Source organism: Castor canadensis, chromosome 8, assembly GCF_047511655.1.
Source record: "Castor canadensis chromosome 8, mCasCan1.hap1v2, whole genome shotgun sequence".
Lineage (NCBI taxonomy): Eukaryota > Metazoa > Chordata > Mammalia > Rodentia > Castoridae > Castor > Castor canadensis.
The window spans coordinates 12,564,397-12,585,085 of record NC_133393.1 but is presented as its reverse complement, the minus strand read 5'-3'; the positions used below and the strand labels follow the sequence as shown (position 1 = coordinate 12,585,085).

The following is a 20,689-nucleotide window of genomic DNA, read 5'->3' as shown; positions in this document are numbered from 1 at the left end:
ATTCAAATTATTCCTGCTTGCCAATTCTACACATAGAAAAACTTAAATAATCCACCGAACTCTTTGAAGTGATAAACAAATTTAGTAAAGTAGTAAGATATCAAATGAACACATAAAAATCAAGTTTTCTAGGGGGGCGCTGGTGGCTCACACCTATAATCCTAGCTACTCAGGAAACAGAGGTCAGTAGGTTCGTGGTTCGAAGCCAGCCTGGGGAAATAGTTCATGAAACCCTATCTTAAGAAAAACCCTTCACCAAAAAAAGGCTGGTGGAGTGGCTCAAGGTATAGGACCTGAGTTCAAGCCTCAGTATGGGAAAAAAAAAATCAAGTTTTTTATATACCAGTTACAAATTTGCCAAGAAATCATGAAATACATCCCATTCACAATAGCCCACAAAAATAAACCTAACAAGTAATGTGAAAGACCTCTACAATGTAATTTACTGATGAAAGAAATTGAAGAAGACACTAAAAGATGGAAATCCATGTCCTATGTTTGTGGATTGGAAGAACTTATTAAGATGCTCATACTACCCAAAGTGATTTACAGATTCAATGCAATCTTGGTCAAAATACCAATGACATTCTTCACAAAACCAGGAAAAGCAACTCTAAAATTCATATGGAAGCACAAAAGACACCAATTAGCCCAGGCAATCTGGGGCAAAAAGACCAAACTGGATGCATCATAGTATCTGACTTTAAGACGTACTACAGAGTCACAGTAACCCAAACAGCTTGGTTTTGGCATAAAAATAGACACAGAGATGGAGAACCTGGAAATAAATGCATACATCTAGGCTAACTGATTCTTGACAAAGTAGCAAAAAAAATGCACATGGGAGATGTGCATGCATACATGGAAATATCACACTGAATCCCATTACTATGTACAACTAATATATATTACTTTACAAGGTACTTAATATATAATCATCTAATGATTTGACTACTGGGTAGCTTAGTTTTCTCTGAACAATAATGAGAAATGTCAATGTGTTTGTAAGAGCAGGGGCTGGGATAGTCTCATTTCCTAAAAACTGGGCTTAGGCCACACACTTACCACTCTGCAAGATAACCATCAGCACCTATAGTAAAGATAACTAAATTAGTGACCTTGATAACCCATCCCAAACACTAACAATGCTGCAAACACTCATTCTCATTTTCGGTCTTAGTTCCCACAGGAACATTTCTGGGCTTCTCTCTATTGATTATCTGCAAGCAATGCTAGCAATGAAAACTTGTGCATCAATCAAGACAACTGCCTTGTTGTCCAGAAAAAAAAAAGCTATAATTAAGATGATAAGAAATATTAAAAACTGACACTGTTTGAATGATCAGGAGATAGTAGTTAACATCACATTTGGTAGCCAGAAAAGGTGTATTTCTGTACGAACTTACTGTCATTTGTTTATTCATTCCGTAAATGAAAGATGCAAGGTGCAGTGGCTATGACAGGATATGATTCCTGTCTTCTGTGGGGAGCAGTCTGATGGGGAGACATGTATTGACTGACAAGTGACAAAAGTGATGAAAGCTGCACAATAAGAATGGAGTGTAACAGATATGTAAGAGGCCACTAGAGGCAGATGGTGTTGATCAAGGAGGTATCTTGGAGGAAGTAACATAGTTGAGCAATGGATGGCAGGGGATGGGTAATGGTACAGGAAAAAAAAGTGTTCTAGGTGAGACTCAAAAGGGAAAGCTTGACTTATCTTATTCCCAGACGACAGTCTATAGTCAATAAATATTAAATTCAACATGCCAACCCAGCATATCTACCACTGAACAATTTACCAAAATTCAGGTAAGAAATACTCATGTATGAGCATCTAACCAATTGTTCTGAACCACTGGTTTGGGGACGATATAAATTCTTTAAATTGAAATGTTCCCTCTAGACATTTCTTTCAAAACTGAATAGCTGTGGACTGACAATGTGAGGGTGTATCTCTTCCAGGTCCATGCTTCTTTTTGCCTGGAATTAGGTGTTCCTGAGGCATTATGAATATATTCTTCTACCTTGTAGGCACTACTTACCTATATTTCTATGTGACTGTATTAATGGAATTTACCATGAACATTTACAATTTGCCTAGCTATTTAAAATATATCTCCAAAATATCATAAACAACCAAATGGTTTCTTCTTGTGTGAAAGATTAATTTGAACAGAGTTATATCATATTACATGATCAAGTAACCTGATGTCTAGAACCATCCCAAGTCAGATATATTATCAGTGTAGTAATGAAAGTGGGTGTTGTTTAATTTTTAATAGAAGTTATTATAATTAAAAATACTTAAAATATTAGATAGATATCATATTAACAAAATAGATTTTTAGAAGGCCTATGAAAAGTTTTACACCAATTCTAGGCCAGAAAATTAAGCCAGCTGAGATTCTTATTCTAAACTGTTTGACAAAATTTGAGATCAGAGCCATCCTTAAAAAAGACTATGTTGGGTTCATTTCAATAATCTGACCATGATTTCCTAAGGACAGGCTGAATGATGTCTACCTTTAAGTACTCTATTCATGCAGAACTCAAATGAAACATAAATGGCATTCTATAAAATATAGCCTTAGGATATATAATCTCTATACTTAAATTATTCAATGAATAATTTCAACTAGGTTTTAGGAGAGGGAAAGGAAAGCTATTTTGCAAATCGACCTTTCTCTGCCTCTCCAGTCCATTTGGCAGTAGCCATGATGGGCAGGCTGGTTCCTCCGCTGTCAGGACCAACTGGCCTTCTGTGCCTGCAGCCAGCCTCCTGTCCTATTCAACAGAGTTGTGGGAGGTGAGAGGAGGGAAACTAATGTATATATAGCTGCCAGGAGAAGAGATGGGAGAAAAAAATCTAAAGAAATACAGCATTTCCATCAAAGTCTGAAATCTGTAAAAGTGGTTTTGGTCTCCATATAGTGAAAATATTTATCCAAGAAACTCCTACTCGGGTGTGAACATCCTACTTCTAGTGGGATTTTGTTTGGCAAAGGGCTGTGAAAGAGTGGAAGCTAATACAGAACATGTCTATAAACAAATTTATTTAGTTAGTACAGATTGACACATTCACTAGAGGATTTCAGCAATTACGTGTGTAAAACTATTTCCTACAGTGGTTTCCTTTTGTGATTTTGATAATTTATTCAATCTAGGATATTTTCATGCATTGACTGTTATAAGCCAGTTAGCCACCCAGGCTGAAATGAACATTTGAAGATTCTGTCTCCTTTCTTCATATAAACATAATTATATGGTGGCATTAAGAGTCAGACTTTTAATGAAAGAAATTCGTAAGCTTACAATACCTTAAAACATGATGCTGTACTCTTAACTGTGGAGGAATGTGGGAGTTTAAAAGACATGATGATGAATAAGAAAGTATCAGGCAAGACACAAAGCCTGTGCTAAGTGAAGGTATTTGCGTTGCATTCACTGTGCATCTTGAACTTGATCATAGTTATAATACATGACAAAATCACTAAAACAGCTACGGATCGCTGGCTTTGCCCAGAGCATAGGTAGAATGTGGCAGGGCTCTGATATTTAAGGGTAGGGGAACTTGGGTGAGCTGGTGCTAAGGGATAAACTTTTAGACTCACCAATCTAGAGTCTCAGATCTCTAGGCCACCCGAGAGTTCTGTCCTAGGTGTACACAGGTTAAGATGAGGTGATGGCAAAGATCAACTTCCCTGACCACACTCCCTCTATTTTACCCACAACCAACCCTGCTTATGAAGACAAGACAACCTCTACTATAAGTGAGCAGGTGGAGGGGAAGTGTTCCATTACTTCATTATTTTAGAGTAATGTTTTTCAAAAATGTTGAAAAATTCTTATTGGTAACAAAGAAGCAATTATGCCAATTTTACCTATCACTTTAATGTGTCATGTTGAACTTTTTGTTTTGCCATAATAAAATCAACAGGGCAATTTCTATGGGTCTTATTCTGGGCTAATTTTATTTACAATTAATGTCTTAACAAAACAGAAAAACAAAAAAGAAGGTCTGAAAGGTTAAATAGTGTTTCCCAAAAAGTTCCAGTCCCCAGGACCAGTGAATGTGAAGTGACAGGCTTTTAAAGATATAATCAGATTAGGATGAGGTCCTTAGGGAGGGCCCTAATCTGTGATGACTGGTGTCTTTTTAAATAGAGACAGAGAGACAAGGGAAAGTACCACGTAAAGATAGAGGCAGAGAATGGAGCCAATTCACCTACAGGCTGAGGAATACCAAGAATTGCTGGCCATCACTCTGACCTGCTGGAACCTTGACTTCAGACTTCTAGCCTCCAGAACTGAAACACAGTAAATAATTCCTGCTGCTTTTAAGCTACCCAATTTGTGGTCATTTGTTACAGTACTCCTACAAAACTAATACAGATGGTAGCCCACTCAATTACAGTGTTTTCTTGTATAGATTTCCGTGTTATGGAAGAAGCTATCCACTTTCAATCCAAGATAGCCTGGAAACTTACAGCTACTGCTGAAGGCCTCAGAAGCCTTAGTCAGTCAAATGAGGTAGGTCCTGCAAGGAAATTTCCTCTTCTGGCTTTTACAGCAGGCACAGGGCGCCACTATCATCTGAAACAAAAACTGGCCCCAAAGGATATTTTTTAAAAATGCTTTACTAAATGATACATTTAGCAGAGGAAAACTTAAGGAAATATCAAGATTGTGATATTTTTATCTCTAACACTGCACCAAAGTACAAGGAAAGACAATATCAAGTATGGCCTTTAAAGGAAAAGGTCTCTGATATTTTAAAAGCTAAGTTCCTAACAATGGCTACCATACCACGATCCTGATTTAGATTAATCTAAATAACTAAGATCAAGTCATTTTACTCTTGGTTAGTAAACTCTAGGGTTAGTCTTTATACAGTATTAAGGGATATTAAAAAACATTATGGTAAAAAATTATATATGAGGAAATATAAAAAATGATACAGATACCCACATGAGAGGAGCTGTACTTCTGGTAGTCACTGACAGAAAATATGTAATGATCAAATGCCTTCAGTGATGTGCTTAAATCAATTTTATTAATCACAACAATGTCTGAATACCATTGAAAACATTAGGATATATCAGATTACCTCTATAGACACAGCTCAGTGTGCCTTTGGATCTGGGGATTCTCCATTCTATTGGGGAACTCAGATTTATAGTTTAGAAACGACCCTTGCTTACATTTGCTTATTCACTTTTTTCATTAATTCACAAGTATTTTTTAAGTGCTAATGATGCACCATGCATTGTTCTTAGTGCTGGGGGTATTCATGATACATCCCCAGCACTAACTGGGGTGAAATACATACACACACACACACACACACACACAAGTATACGCACTGTTGATGAGTGCTATGAAGACAATCAAGGCAGGGTAAGTGATGCCTGTCTGATAAGGTGACACTCAAAGTGAATGAAGGTAAGTGAAGTATGGGAGGGAGCCATGCAAACATCAAAGTGCAGATGGCCTACGGATGTAACAGCAGAGTGTGGGTGTGTAACTGAAATGACAGAATTATGGGAATACTGAGAACATCCTGTCTTCCTTCCAGCACTTTCATTTTCCGGTGCAGATTCTCTGAGCAAGGCACAGGGAAGGCTCTGGGTAATCAGTGAAACAGTCATGTTCTTATCACACAGGAGTCCAACTTTGGACAGGCAGTAAGGAGAAATACATCCTTAGATGTGTGTGTGCACGTACACACACATGTGTAATTATGTACACATGAAACTTTCAAAGATAACCTTTTCAAGAATCATAATCACAGCTCCACTCAGACCCAAGTGACTGACAGTCACAGCTTCCAAATAGAATGGAAAGAATACCTAATAGTCAGTGATCTGTGCTAATGCTTTCATCAGCAAAGACTGTGAATGCTAAGTACATTTGCAAATATGAAATAAACCATTTCCTAATCAATCTTTCCATTTCCCTTTTTAACCTCTAAATATGATTCCAGCAGTTAAATTATATTTCCACAGAGGTCAGATTCTGGTGATCTATTTTTCTTATAAATCCTTTAAATCTCCCATGCCACACAACAGGGAAAAATTATATCAATTCCATCACTACTGTGAATTCACCTGGGGCACTGACCTGTAGTCCTGACTCAGAAACAGCAAAACACAAGGATTATTTTTATAGGAATCTCAAAGTCCTCCATAACTGTGTTGCCTGCCACTTCTCTGATTCTGAGATGTTATAGGGAGTTCATTTAAACCATGGTAACTAATATGAACCCTTTCAACAAAACACTGGGGTTTCAGTAACTGCAGAGTATACTAGGCCATGGTCAAAGTTTTTGAAAGTAACTTGGGCTTAGAAATAAATGTGAATTTCTACTTCCTCCACAAAAATCAGTACCTGGTATCAATTTAATAATAAATCTGTCAGGACCTGAAAGCATGAAGTTAGTCAGTGCTATTCAACTGTCTTGAGAATATTTCAGTATAAGGAAATGAAGTGGCGATAAGATAAGCGAGAGAACAGCAACAAAAAAAATCACTCAAAAGGCTTTTTCATGCTGTCATATCTATTTAAAAATATACAATAGATGACATATAAAGATAAGAAAAATTATTTTTTAAAATACCAGTGATGTGAGAGTAGTCTGATGGTCTGTGGGAGGACATGAGGGGAATGTGATCACCATGTGATGACACAGAGGCCTGTTTATCTAGTCTCCTTTGGGACAGGAAGGGACCGTTTATCACATTACTTTATGCTAGCACAAAGTTATGGTGATGACTTATAAACATGCTTACATCAGAATGTATCATACTGAATGTTCAGTGATGCCACTTTCTGGATGGGAGAGATACATGAATAAGACACATGTCTACTGCCTTTTGAAAAGAAATATACTGTTATGTGGAAGGGAGTTATTATCTAGACAAATTGTGGTCACCCAATTGATAAGGTGGACTGAATAAAAATGTATCTAATGTTGCTATAAATTTTAGGAATTTTAATACATAAAGTATAGTTTCAGGACAAATATAGTCTGGTGTACTAAAAAGAGACCTTGTGGGGAGCTAACTTTAAGTTGTTTTATATCAGTGCTCCAAGTGATATATGTGGAGATGCATTAGAGATTTGAAAATGAGCCACACACATATACAAAGAACAGACAAAAAAAAAAAGGTGCTCTTCATTCTAACGAAAGTCATTTATCAACTAAGCTAACATCAACCCTAATGGTGAAAGTTTGAACAATTTCCCCGTAAGATCAGGCATAAAGCAAGGATAGCCACTTGAGCCACTCTTAGTTCACCATACCAGTGAAATTAGTCAAGAAAACAAAGCCATGTAATTGGAAATGTTGAAATAAGGCTGCTTCTATTCACAGACAATACAACTGTGTATGTAGAAAACACCACAGAATCTACAAAAATGTTACCAGAACTAGTGACTTTAACAAGGCTGCAGATACAAAGTCAATGTAAGAAAAAAAGACTGCATTTTTATATACAACCAATGACCAAGATGAGAAATTCAGAAATTATGAAAGCATGAAAGACATGACAGAGGAAATTTTACCAAAAAAGCAAGAACTGTAAAATGAAAACTACAAAATATTGTTAAGAACAAATTACAGAGAACTCAATAAATGGAGAGGTACACTGTGTTAATGAATCAAAAGACAATATTGTTAAGATATTCTCCACAATCTTATCTATAGATTTTAGTTGGTTCCTTTCTGGATTCCAACAGGCTTTTCCGCAGAAGCTGATTCTAAACCAAAGTGTACTTTGAACAGGTGAAAACTGCTGAGAATGAATGAGGTTGTTAGATATACACAATCTGACTTCAAAACTCAGCATAAAGCTGAAGCAATCAAGTCAGCATGGTTCTGGCATACAGACAGATCAGAGTGTTGAAACACAACTACACAAAGCGTATGGTGTACTCACTTTCAGCAAAGGTGCCAAGACAGTTCAATAAGGAAAGAAGTCTTTCCAACAATTGATGTTGGAATAATTGATCATCCATATGCAAAATAATTTTTTTTGGTGGGACTAGGGTTTGAACTCAGAGTTCAAAGAACCCTGAGAAGGTGCTTACAAAGTAGGGAGTGTACCACTTGAGCCACGTTTCCAGTCCATGTTGCTCTGGTTATTTTGGAGATGGGGGCGGGGGAGGGGTCTCATGAACTATTTGCCAGGCTGGCCTTGGACCACAATCATCCCGATCTCAGCCTCCCAATGAGCTAGGATTATAGATATTTAGTAAAACGTCTAGAAAATGATACAGAAGAAATCTTTATGGCTTTATGATAAGCAAAGTTTCTTAAATACTGTACTCAACATGAGGAAAAAACCTGATACTTGGACTACTTCAAAATTATAAACTTAAGGACTGGGGGTGTGGGCCACTGGTAGACTGCTTGCTTACCAGTCCTGGGCTCAATTCCAGGATTGAAAAAAAGTCAACAAAAAACCAAAAACAAACTCAAGATAAATGAAAGTATGTCTATATGAAGATTTATATGAATATTTACATATAATATTTATATGTAAACTATTCACAATTCTCAATATTAGGAAATAACTCAAATGCTCATTACATAAAATATGGCATACCCATAGGATGGTACATGTGTTAGCAATGAAAAAGAAATGAATTATGATACATGTAAGAACATGGATGAATTTCTAATGCATTATACTAAATGAAAGAAGCCAAACTCAGAGGGGTACATATGTATGATTCTATTTATATATGACATTCTAGAAATGGGGAAATTGTAAGATTACAGAATACATCAGTGGTTGACAAAGCCAGAGATATTGGGAGAGGAGGGAGAAAACTAATATTCTTCTTTCTTTCTTTCTTTTTTTTACTTTCCTCCCACCTTTTTTGGTGGTACTGGGGTTAGAACTTGGGGCTTCCCACTTGCTAAGCAGGTGCTCTGCTGCTGAACCACACCTCCAGCCTTTAGAAATGTTCTATATCTTAGTTGTGATGGTGGCTATTTAACTATATACATTTGTCAAAACATTAAATTATATCCATAATTTAAAGGAGTTTTATGGTATATAAATTATGCCTTGGTTAAAATAGAACAAAAAATATGGCCTTTTGAGGATAGTCAGGATTTGCACATCATAGGCAGAAAGAATACTGGGTCTTGAAGAATACTGGGAAATGAAAAGCAATACTTAGTCTCCAAGTTGTTGGTTTTCTACCTGGCAGCATACTATGTTTTTATTAGAAATGTCCAGTTGAATAGAAAAATTATATGGCTAGAGTTATTTCTTTAAGACCAAAAAAACCAGTATGAATAATGACAAAATCAATTCATTTTGCTAAATGTTTATTGGATCAGGCACTGGGCTAGGCACTATGGAGGAAAACAGATACTTAAGGCATAAAACTGAATGTCCTGGGGCTCACAACATAGTAGATCAAAACCATCCATGCATACACTGTTACTGGAGTGATCAGTACAAAGCTCTGAAATAGTCTTTCTCTAATGAGAGCTTGAAATCAAATTCTGGAGAATTTCCCCTGATAAGGTGTGTAAAGCAGTAGGCTTTGAAACACTGTCCTGTACCATTCTTGATCTTCAGTCATTTTCATCACTGTTCTTTCCAATTCTGCTTTCTCTCTCTCCACTGTAACTTTAGACCTACAATCGTGAACTTTTCCTCAAGTTAATCCAAGAGTCCAGTATGAGATGCAAACAATCAGAATCATTGATCTCTTCAAGAATTAGAAATATCTGTAAACATCCAATGAGCTAACCACAAGAGGCTCACGAGTAATGCAGACACCAGAAAATCATGGGGAGGAACATGAGAGCCCTTTGACAAAGCATGCAGAGCAGGCTGCAGAGAAACCGTGGGTCCTCCAATGGAGAGGAGCTGGGAAAGCTGGTGAGTCCAGGACAGCTACTCACTGCAGGCAGAAGTAGCATGGGCTCTGGAGAGAGCAGGGAGGCCTGACTTTTTTGAACATTCTTTTTTTCTTCTCAATTAAAAAAAACCCTTCAAAGGCTAAAGGATAGCTTTCCACATCAGAAATGGAGGTTTCACTCTTACAGTTCTTTTAACATTCTTGGCTTTTTCTGTTGTTTACTTGAAAAAACATGCATGTGACTTTTTCTTGGTAACTGACATTAAGAATCAGATTAAACCCTTCAGCATAAATCAAGACAATGAGAACTGGACCCTGAGTACCACAATAAAAGAATAATGTTTTGTTTCTTGCATCTTACTTTGGGACTGTGCAAGAAACTACTTTTCCAATAGCTGATACAGTTATTTTGCTAGGCATAAGATGCTCCTGACTTTCTTGCTTGAAGTTCTCCCCATCTTGGGCATTTCTGTAAATGACCTGAGACTACAAGTCTGGTCACAATCAAAGTGTCTGCACATTAAAGGGAATCAGGCATGGCTGGTTATAGCAACTCAGATTAGCTGTTACATAAATATTTACTACAGGAATAAGAACTGTGAAAACAGCACTCACACTCATGTTTACGAATAACCTATTGCCACTTGACTTGCTCTACAGCTATCATATTACTGGTTGAAACTAATTTTTAAATAGAAATTTTAACAATTGTGGAAAGTTTTAAAGCTGCTGCCTTTCCTCCTCCTGCTCTTATTTTTCAAGGCAAATGTCAACGTAAGCTATATAGACTACTGCTGAAGACCTATGGGTCCCATTAATTCTACCACTTGTTAGACCAAAATATTCTCCTAATGTTGGTAGTTATCTCTGTGTCTATAAATTTTATCTTTATAACTTGAATTCTGGAGGTCTCTTTTCACCTCTCTAGCACAAGTGACTTTTCTCAACAGTGGTTATGACACTGTAGAACCACTTGGGGAGCTTTTAAACACCCTGAGGTTCAGACCATATCCTAGACCAATTAATTTCTGGAGGTGGGGCCTGGACATTGGTTGCGATGTTCAGTTGTGGTGGAGAATCACTAATCTAGGTTAAAAAAATACCAAACTGTCATTTCTCTTTCAGGTTCATTCCCAGTCTATTTCCCTGTTGTGTTATCCCTTGTGATAAAAGTATTATAGTAATATTCTGTGTATATTTGAGTGCATCTCTGCAATTGGCCTTTTCTAGTCAGGGTTTTCCTGTGAGCTAGCTTATAAATGAATCTTTTCTCTAAAAGATAGGTTTTAAAGATAGGTATTAAAGATGTCCAAATTGCTTAGTTCTTGAGACATTTTCTTTCATTTATCTTCATAGTTTACCTTCATCATCAACAGTGTGCATACTTGCATAATGGTTGACAAAGTTTTGTATAGCATTATCTTGTGTGGAACTCACCATAGCTGTGGAAAACAGGTGGGACCACTGCACCCACTGTAGATGCGAAAACTATGGGTCAGGAAATAAAATGGCCTGTTAAATCTCAAGGTTCAGTGACAGAGCCAGCACACAGAACCAGGACATCTAATACCCAGCTTGGTACACTTTCCACTACTTTAGCCTACCTGATCATCTTCTGAAGTAGTATAATAGCCAGTGAAGGATAATTTTCTTTTTAGAGGCAATTTAGTCTAAATAACTAAACAACTAAAACAAATTTACCTTGTGACTAATTTCAACTCAAATGTAACATGAGGCTAGGTTATAGCTGCAGCACTGAGTACATACATAGGAACAGTACAGTGTAACCTAATGAGGTGCCTGGGATACAGTATGTGGTCAGCAAGTATTTGTTGCATGAATAAACATACAAAGTCATCCTTGTTTATTACAGTGGCTATGACTCTTCCACAGAGCACAGTTGTAGCAATGAGTGTTCCGAATGCATCTTCATTTTTAGCCTAGTTTGATCTGCCTCTAATTGTGAAGACCTAGAGAAAGGGTCAGAAATTGCAGCGTTCGGGCTGAATTAGTGTCCAAGAAGGACAAGGATAGACTGATGGACAGTAAGACACACAGACTTAGTCCTCTATTCTTCCCATCTGGAAGAATAATCTGAGGAAGTAACTAAATACGTGCAGGAGAAAATATTAACTGAAAACAGCTCACAAGACCTACATATTAAATTAAAATTCCTGGACAGGAAGAATAAAGGATGGTAATTCCAGCACACTGACCAGATGCAGGACCTGAGTACAACTGTGGAGGCTACATATTTATACTGTGTGAGAGCCAGTTCGTGGGGATGGTGATGTATTTAGCTGGGAAGAAGACAGCTATTATATATTTGTAATGATGCTCCAAACACACCTGGCCTGAGGACCACCGCTGTTTGACATTTAGAGCAATGCATAGAACCACTTCCTCCTCAGACAGTCAGTCTGAGAAGTTGCACAGTGGATATGTGGCCGAGAATGGGTCAGAGATGATGACTAAAATCTGGGAAGCAAAGTACTAGTTAATGGTATGACAACTTCCAAGAAACAGCATTAACAATTTTAAAAAATTACCCAAGTAAGAATGTACTAATGCTCAGATTAAATCTCAACCAATAATGATCTAAGGAGACCTAAGGAACAATCTCATTACTGAAAAATAACAACTTGAATAAAATACACAGAAAATTGCTTGAATCATAGTCTCTCTTCTGCCATCTCATTTTTCCTGCTTCCTAGTCTCTCAGAGAGTCCCTGGGGGGCAGGGGGAGGGCTTTAAAGGGACACACACTTCTTGACATATATCAGGCAGGTCATATCCAGATGTATGTTTTTTGAATTAAGATGGCTTATTTAAAGCAATAAGAAGCTGCCACAGAATAGTCAAAATTATAGATATTAGAGATGGAAAAGACCTATTAGGTCATCAAGTCTGTCCCTCAGGGCCAGTGCCGGAGAAGCAATCAAAATAAAATGATCTGCTCACTCCAACTGTTCTTTGTGGTTAACAAGACAAAAACACTCTCAGACAGAAATGAGTTTTAGACGTTTATGACTAAAATATTGAAGTTTCTTTTTTCAATTATTTGGCTGTTAGAATCTGGAGAATCTGGGCTTATTTCTCTCTCTCTGCTTGTGTGCCTAGAACATATATAGGAGCTATGAAGCCACTATTTACCAAGGTGTTCAGTTCCTTCAGATCTAGTCACATTTATATTCACAATACTACTGACTCATCTAGGTACACAGATTCAGATCACAGTCAAGATTTGCTAGGGAAGAAACCACATTGATGGATCAGTTCTCTCCTTTTTGGAGAGCTCAAGATGCAATGATGTGGCTGTGACCACTGACGAGGGGTGTGCATGGGCAATGGATTTAAATTTCATGTGATGGAACTCTAGATATAAGCACAAGCACTTGGAGGTTTTTCCCCATGTGGAGACCAGAGGAAGAGACTGGATTTAGGCTTCCTAACATAAGTCATTTCAATAATTTTGAGTATCTTTCCATGATTTTTTTTAGATATATTTTTGAAAATATTTGTATACGACATTTACCTAAATACAGAAGAATAAAGCCACAGCAATATCTAAGGAATGAAATGAGTTTTCTGGACTGGTGGGCTAGGATGAGGAGAAAGTGAGATACAAGAAGCTCTCTGGCTAGCAAGTAGGCAGCTCAGAGGGTCAGTGACATGACTAAGAGCAAGGTAGGTGCTTGTATCAGTGTACACCAGTCACTGCTGGCAGCATAGAGACTCCATCAGGCAATTCCAAGGAAATGAATCCAACCTCAAAATCAAGCTACTCATTTCCTAAATCTCGTGCAGCATGTTAGTGGTAGAAAAGTGTGCTTTCTTTACATAAGAGTTACCATTGAGTGGTCCTAGGTCTCCTTGAAGGAACTTGTCAAAATGTTCCCCAAATGGCCTTTTGAACATAGAAAAAATTTTTTTTGCCATCTAGTTGCTTAAAATAAAAATGTGATAGAGCAACTTTTAAAAAGGAATCCATGTCTTACCATGACCTTATGTTAAAAATACAGAGAAGCCTAAGAAGTACCTTCTTTAATCAATTTAGTTGATGAAATCTGGTGTGTGGAGTTATTTCTATAAGAAGTTGGAACTCAAGTCCTTGCTCAAGATTTTAAACTCCCACTAAGCATCATGCCAATGGGAAAATTCAAAACTGACTTACATCTCTTTGACTTGGCAGGTCTTTTCCAGTAAATTCCAAAAGGGACACAGATGACTCCTTGCTTAAGAAGAAGATCCCTGGTAGATTTCTTACAATTTTGTGTGTCAAATAAAATGAGAAGTCATCATTCTCAGTCAAACATTCATTCATGGTTATGATCCCATATATTCTATATTTTAGTCTCGGGGAAACTCGGAAGAGTTTTGCTTCTAATTTTCACTGTCTTTAAGAAGACAAAAAGAGGCTCAGAATCAACCATCCAAAAGTATTTAAGCCAGAATCACACAATGAGCACCTGAGGAAATTTCCTCACAATGGTCACCTTTCCCATTTTGCTTTCTTCCTCTTTCAATTCCATTCTTCTCCTTTTTCCTAATTATGCATTATGCTTGGCTGAGATATACGCAGACTTTGCTCAGCTTCACTAGCTATCTATAAAGCCACACCATGACTGTGCGCACAGGACACAGCACCTATCTCAAAAGGCTTGCAGGGTTGAGTCTCTGCAAGGATTTGTGTTTATACTTTTACTAACCTTTTCTGATTCTATGGTTGCTGAAGAACTTCATCCTTTGAAAATCAAGCACAGAAAGTATACTCTTTTTCCATGCTTCTTCTTCCTTTCTCTAGTCCTTCTCAATCTCCCGCACAAAAACATGTATTCATGGACATTAGAAGAGAAGGAAAATGTCTTAAAAATTTATAATGTTAATTCTGGAAAACAGATTATTTTCATAGAATAGTTATGGTATATACAGTATTCTTTACCTTTTAAGTGTGTTATTCAACAAAGAATGCTTCCAAAACACAAATGATCTTGTTCTCCTACAAAACAAGTAATTTGTATAAAAACCAATGCTACCTATCATGTGTTCTTTTTGTTACACAGGCTGACCTTAAGGCAAAGGCAGAGGGAAGGTATAGTAAGTTTTAGCTCACTATGCAGTGAGCTTTTAAAAGAGGTTCCATTCTACCTCCTGGTTCAAAAGAATTCTAAATTGAGCATTTTATACTAATGGCTGCCTGGCTTCTAGAGATTAAAGAGACATAGGTTTTTTTTTTTTGACTGAGGATTGTAGGGTAAGCAATCTACTATTTGAGCCACGTATGGTCCCTACTTCTTTATTTTGTATTTTGTTTTTGAGACAGGGTCTTAGTAACTGCCGCTTAGGCTGGTGTTGAACTCATGATCATCCTGCCTCCAAAGAAGGTGGGATTATAGGCATGTGCAGGCTTTCATTTTTTGATGAAAGGCCAACATAATGTGTTATTTGTGCCAGACACTGTTCTAAGCCAGATACTTAATGGTTACAACCTCATCGTGAGGTTGGTGCTCTTAGGAAGCCTATGTACCCCGTAAGTGGTAGAGCTGTGAGTCGACACAGGCAGTTGGTCCAGCCCATGTTCTCAACTGATGCCCTTGGGAAGCTCTAAAATCATCACAGGAAACATGCATTCAACAAATTCATGTGTGTTCAGGGAAGGGGAAGTGCTTCCTTCTACACTTCTAGGTTCTGTGACTGGTGTAAGAAGTAAATCAACATAAGAAATTAACAGAAGAGTCAGGGGTGGTAGCTCCTGTCAGGCTAGCCTGGACATAAAGCAAGACCCTAATGGAAAAATAAAAGCAAAATGGGCTGGGGGCATGACTCAAGTGGTAGAACACCTGTCTAGCAAGCACAAGGCTCTGAGTTCAAACTCCTGTACTGAAAAAAAAAGGAGAAAAAATTAATTATGTACATATGCATGAGAGTTTCACAAAAATGAAACTCAGGAGATGGAACAAGACACAGTAAAGTCCCTGGCATGACATTTAGTCATTTAGATAAATGAAAGTTACTCCACACTTGGTAATGCACAGAGCAAATTATGAAATTTATTCCTTCAAGCAGGAATAAAAATGAATGCAGGGAAGATTTTTTTTTTTATCTTGATAAAATTAAGGAAGAATTGGTTTTCTTAAATCAACTTTCCTAAACCAAATTATGCACACCATCATCGCTCTATGGACTCCAGTAGTCTCTCCCTTACTGGTCTCCCTGCTACTCCTCTGGACTCTAGAGCACACTGTTCATAGTAGAAGGAGCCAGCTTTTACCATCTACTTTGAAGAGAAGTAGTCAGTCAGTCAGGATAAACTAATTCTGAACAGTAAATGCTGTGACTCATTCTGTCTTTTGCTGGCCTTGGTTCTGGATGGGAAGTTTAACAGCTGAATGTCACAGAACAGCCTCCCTCTGCTGAGGTTCCTCTTTCTTCTCCCATTTTGATGCCTTCCCTGCCAGAATCCTCCTTTCTTTTCTTCACCCCTCTTGCAGACCCAGCTCCGTTCAGTTTTAACTTAGTGAATACCCCCTTATGTTCCAGTCTCTGTACATGGCCACAGATGCATGAAAGCAAAAATGTAGGCATTTAAACCATATCTGATATGTGATTTAAAATATTATTCACATACAAATAAATAGAAATTTATTTCCATTTATATTATCTAAATTCTTTTTTAAGATAAGGATTATCTAACAGAATCTAAAAACACAATTATTGTCTTCAAATACCTGAAAGTCTATCTCGTGAGACAAAATCCTATTCTTTAAGTTCAGAGAAAAAAAAACATAGTATTTCCTTATCTAAAAGACAGAGACAAAGAGGAGGAAAAGCTAGCTGTGTCCTTGCTGAGGTATGTGTCAGCACGAAAACTGCCACGGTTCACTCTTTACCAGGCAGTGTTACAACTAGCACAATAGTCCATTCTGACTAAGGAGCTCATCTTCCACATTCAAAGCCCTTTCCATTATGAGGACTCATATATAAGAAGTCACTCTGGGGAGGGTTAGAGCAGCCCCCACCCTGACTGGCAGATAGTTCTACTGAAACAGCAGGTTTTCATCTTCCAGGCTCTTCAAAGGTCCTCATTGAAACAGATAAGGCGTAGCAGACAGCCTGTCTATAGTACACTCAGAAATGAACACAAACTAATGTAAAACAGAATCACAAGGTACACTCTGTCTTCTTTTGCTCTCCCAATGAAATGATCGTCTTTATTTGTAGAATGTTTTCTTCCTACATTTCAACTATTTCTACTGTGAAGTCATAGGCATTGAGCTGAAATGTGTCATATTGATCCTTGGTCAATTCTAGCTTCTCAAATATTATAGGGAATCAAGAGTGCACAGCAAAGGCTACTGAGACAGAGATGGTGTGCACATGATTTTGTGAGCAGTGTGTGTCAGATGCATCCACATATCTCACACACCCGTTACAAATGCATTCACACTTTTTTTTTGTTTGTTTTAGTTCAAGGACAGCCTTTAGGTTCCCCTCCCTCTGATCAGGGACATTTCTGGCTGTCTAAAAGATGGCCAAACATTTGCAGAACCATTATTCTTGTTTAATAACAAAATCAAAAAGCTTCATAGTGTCAGCCACTACCATCTATTCAAGCTGATTGTCTTTTAAAAGGAAAAAACATTCTACAATCTCTGGTCTCCAGGGAGGAATCCGAGCCTGTTACTTTTTGAGTAAAATGGGGAGCTTGGTTCTCTTTTATTGTACCTTTTCCGTTTTTGAAAAGTTGCCCAAATAGTTCCAAGAAGAATTGAAGCAAAGTTATTAATGTTAAGAAGCCAAAATCTTTCTCCATGGTTTGCCGAATGAGGAAGGAAGAAAACTTGGTACTTAGTTAGCCTTTGCTTCTCCTATTTGAGTCAAAGAAGCAAAGAGAGAGAATGAATAAGTGAAAAGGGATGGTGTTTATCTTTTAGCAAAATCACAATGTTCTGCACTTAGTTCCAGCAGCTGAATGTGGCCACTGCATCTTTAAGACAGATAGTCTGTTCTGTGAGACGACACACTAATTATAGTGCTTCTGCCAGAGGGCACTAACACATGCAAACCATTATGTAAAATATAATTTCTTTTTCTTTAAGAAATCTCAGGATCATTAGACATGGTTTCTTCAATGCTAAAAAATCAGCCTAAAAGTGAAAACAAACAGTTTCAAGTATTTGCAACATAATTCCCTCATGCATTTATGGAAATACAGCAAAAGTGACCCAAACGTGGCTTGATGTTTCATGCTGCACTGCTTTCTATTTTTTTGATTCTGTAACATTTACCCTACTATCCTATATCATTTCAGTTTCACTGTATTTCATATATTCACACAGCAAGAGCCACAGCTATTACCGAATAGCTGGGCTTTGAGGGAGCTAATGAACAACAGGAAGCAGCCCAGAAGCTTGTTGTAAATTAAATAAACTCCTTATAAATTAAACATGGTAACACATGAACACAAACATAGGGCATGACAACATGACATAACGTTTTAAAACAGCAATTAAGTGTACAGCACTGCTTTCCCTAATGATTTGCTGTGCTAATTTAAGGCTAAGGTGATGATTCCGTTGATTTAACAGTTTGACATGGAACTCATAAATGAGAATAAAATCTGTAATGAAGAAAGCATGGGAACTTTAGTTTTTATGAATATAGAACTACGTATGTTATTACATGAGAGGAAGATATACATTTCAATTCAATCAGTTTTTTTTTTATCATAACCTAACCAAAAGATTTAGGATGAATGGTAAGTACTCTTTTTAGATTCAAATAAGTACATCCCTTTATTAAAAATTCAGATTCTCAACAGGATACTAATTGGTAAGTTTTCTTTTTCATTCTTGTCTGTGTTTCATCTTCCACACTGTTTGCCTTCATAAGCTTTTTATGCAGGTGTTCTGTACACACAAAAGATATAAGACACTACTTATACTGCCCTGATAAATCATAAACGATCATGGACTTGTAATCTGTACCTTAGTATGAGGATAATAGTGGAAGAGGGGTAGAATCCTTGAGTGAGGGAAAGGGATTTGCATTTAGAAGAGTAGTCTTGCTGGGAAGGATCTTTTTGCATTCATTGGTTTACCTGCTCTAGGAAAAAAAATCCAGGTCAATTTGGTTAGTTTTTAATGTCCATGTTTAGTTCAAGGTTAACTGGCTTTGTTTCTGAAAAATGCACCTTTGACTATTAGATGAGCAGGTAACTCAGCCCTTTTAATAATCTTATTATTGCTATTAGTATGTGGCATTAGTAACGCATTTCTTTTAAAAGTCCTTTTTTAAAAAAAAATTCTGGAGCCCAGAATATAATAATAAATATGTAGTCCATTATCCCTATCTATGATTACACAAAAATGCCTGTAGAGAATATCCACTTCTGACAGGACAAATACTTTTGTATAGACAGAATCCCCGAGTATCAGGCTACCCAAATAGGTAACCAGAAAAAAGGTCTTGATTATATTGTAGAAATCAGACGTTTTGCCCTGGTGGCAACAGATGAAACCCACTGATGCATGGGGTAGTAAGTGCAAAGCAGGAAGAAGTAGTGACTTCTTTGCCTCCTGCTCTGCCACATTTAACTACTTGGTCTCAGCATGTACAATGACTGCTTCTTTAAGTCTCTGTACTTTGTACTCATGTTGATGGGTTTACTCTGCCTAGTTCTTTTGCTTGGCTAACTTGACTTTAGATTACACCTTAGATGACACTTTCTTTGACTGTGAAGACAAAGTTAGGCCTTACCTAAGTGTACCAAGTTCACAGCATTTGCTAACCCTACTTGCTACGCTGCATTAAAATTGCCCACATCCTTGCTTGCAGGCCTCTTGAGGAAGGAGACAACAGTCTGATGAGAAATGTAGCACTATCCTGCCATGTAATCAGATCGAACAGATTAAGTAACGTGCTGATAAAGATGACAAAGTTAGTAATGGCTAAATTAATTGAGTGCTTATTAAATGCCAAGCACTATTCTGAGTTCCTGTTGGGGCTCAGAAAAATGATACTCCAGACATGACACTGAAATGCTGAGCCTTACAACCTGCCTCTAAACTTGTCTACTGTCCTTTATGTCCCCTCTCAAGTACAGGAGGGGCTTTCTCTGAAGTGTCCTTCTGTAGCTGAGAGAATGTCTTTCAAAAGAAATGCAATGGTCTTAATCTCAGCAAATAACCTAGGAATTTCATCAAATGACCTGGAAAGATTAATCACCAGAGAAGAAAGGACAAATATCACCATGCCCGGAAGCACTTTTCCTTTCCCCCTCTGAGAGAAGTTCCTGGGACCACTCGGAAGACTCTGCATAGTAAGACCACCTTTTCTCACAGCGACTTTCTATCTACCCTCTACTTGGTAGTTTGTTGCTACCTCCCCTACCACTCAGAGGAACTTTGTTCCAGGATATGCCGTTCTCTGGGCGCATTTATTTCTCCTAAAAATCGTTTGTTAACCTTACTATTCCTCTAACATTGCCTATTGCCAACTCCCCCCTCATTTCCCCGTCTTCTGTAAAGACAGCATATACACTTCCACCATTTGTCCCTCTGAGTTTTGTAGGTTCCCATGTTTATGCATCCTCCACTTCCCCTCCACCGTTAATCTGTCATTGTCAGTTCACTCCAGCAAACCCTCAGAGGGTTGAGGGGAAATTTCTCCTGTCCCTACATCCTTTACATTTAATCTTTATGAGAACCCTACAAGGCAAGTACCACTAACAACCTCATTTATAGATGAAGAAACAAAACACAGAACCTTCTGGACCTTCTCAAATTGCTTTGTTTTGGTTGTA

General features: G+C 37.6%; 1 protein-coding gene across 13 annotated transcripts in view; it reads right to left on the bottom strand.

Annotated features, from left to right (window-relative positions):
• The window catches only part of Supt3h (SPT3 homolog, SAGA and STAGA complex component), a 369,638-nt gene that overhangs the window by 15,531 nt on the left and 333,418 nt on the right, over positions 1 to 20,689 (bottom strand). For 2 of the 13 annotated variants that reach the window (XM_074082019.1, XM_074082026.1), the window contains one exon: positions 4,491 to 4,608. The exons of the other annotated variants lie outside the window; for them this stretch is intronic. In XM_074082019.1, the coding sequence (XP_073938120.1) occupies positions 4,525 to 4,608 (84 nt within the window). In that variant the 3' untranslated portion in view covers positions 4,491 to 4,524. The remainder of the gene's footprint in view (positions 1 to 4,490; positions 4,609 to 20,689) is intronic. 13 annotated transcript variants of the gene reach the window in all.